The following is a 668-nucleotide window of genomic DNA, read 5'->3' on the forward strand; positions in this document are numbered from 1 at the left end:
GGCGGGTCTGGCCCCAGGAGGAGGCGGGGAGGATGGGGGCGGGTCTGTCCCCAGAGTCAGGAGGCGGGTCTGTCCCCGGGAGGAGGCGGGGAAGACGGGGACTGGCCCGGTGTCCCCGGGGGATGGAGGCGGGAGGATGGGGGCGGGCCTGTCCCCGGAGGAGGGAGGAGGCCGGGAGGATGGCGGCGGGGAGGCGCACCCGCGGACGTTCTGGGTCTCGGGGCGCCAAGCAGAGGGCACAGGGCGCAGGTCACCTGCGGGCGGGGCCAAGGTGACGGGCCGCTGGGCCTTCCGACCACGCAGGGCGGCCCCAGTGACCGGGGGAGGGGGCGGGCCTTATCCCAGGGAGCCGACCGGGCGGCGGGCGAGGGGACCCGGGAGGCCCAGGGCGGCCCCGCACGACACGGCACGGCGCCCCCCTCCCCGCGCCCCGGCACTCAGCCGCCGTCCCCTCGCGGGCTCCCGAGGCTGGACCGCGCGGCGGCGGGGCGGGCCCGGGGACGGAAGGACGGACAGAGGGACGGACGCGGGGACGGAGCCCCGTACTCACTGAAGAAGAGGCGGTAGCCGGGCTCGCCGGGCCGGCCGCGCTCCTCCGTGCCGTACCCGGCCATGGCGCGGCGCGGGGCCCGGAGCGCGGGGCCCGGGGGGCGGGCGGCGGGGCGCCG

At 80.2% G+C, this 668-nt stretch overlaps 1 protein-coding gene across 2 annotated transcripts in view; it reads right to left on the reverse strand.

Annotated features, from left to right (window-relative positions):
* PPA2 (inorganic pyrophosphatase 2) overlaps positions 1 to 662 on the reverse strand; it is a 72,861-nt gene extending 72,199 nt beyond the window's left edge. For both annotated transcript variants that reach the window (XM_046656015.1, XM_046656014.1), the window contains exon 1: positions 551 to 662. In XM_046656015.1, the coding sequence (XP_046511971.1) occupies positions 551 to 614 (64 nt within the window). In that variant the 5' untranslated portion in view covers positions 615 to 662. The remainder of the gene's footprint in view (positions 1 to 550) is intronic.
* Positions 663 to 668: the final 6 nt, after the last annotated feature.

This window comes from Equus quagga, chromosome 3, assembly GCF_021613505.1.
Source record: "Equus quagga isolate Etosha38 chromosome 3, UCLA_HA_Equagga_1.0, whole genome shotgun sequence".
NCBI classification, from domain to species: domain Eukaryota; kingdom Metazoa; phylum Chordata; class Mammalia; order Perissodactyla; family Equidae; genus Equus; species Equus quagga.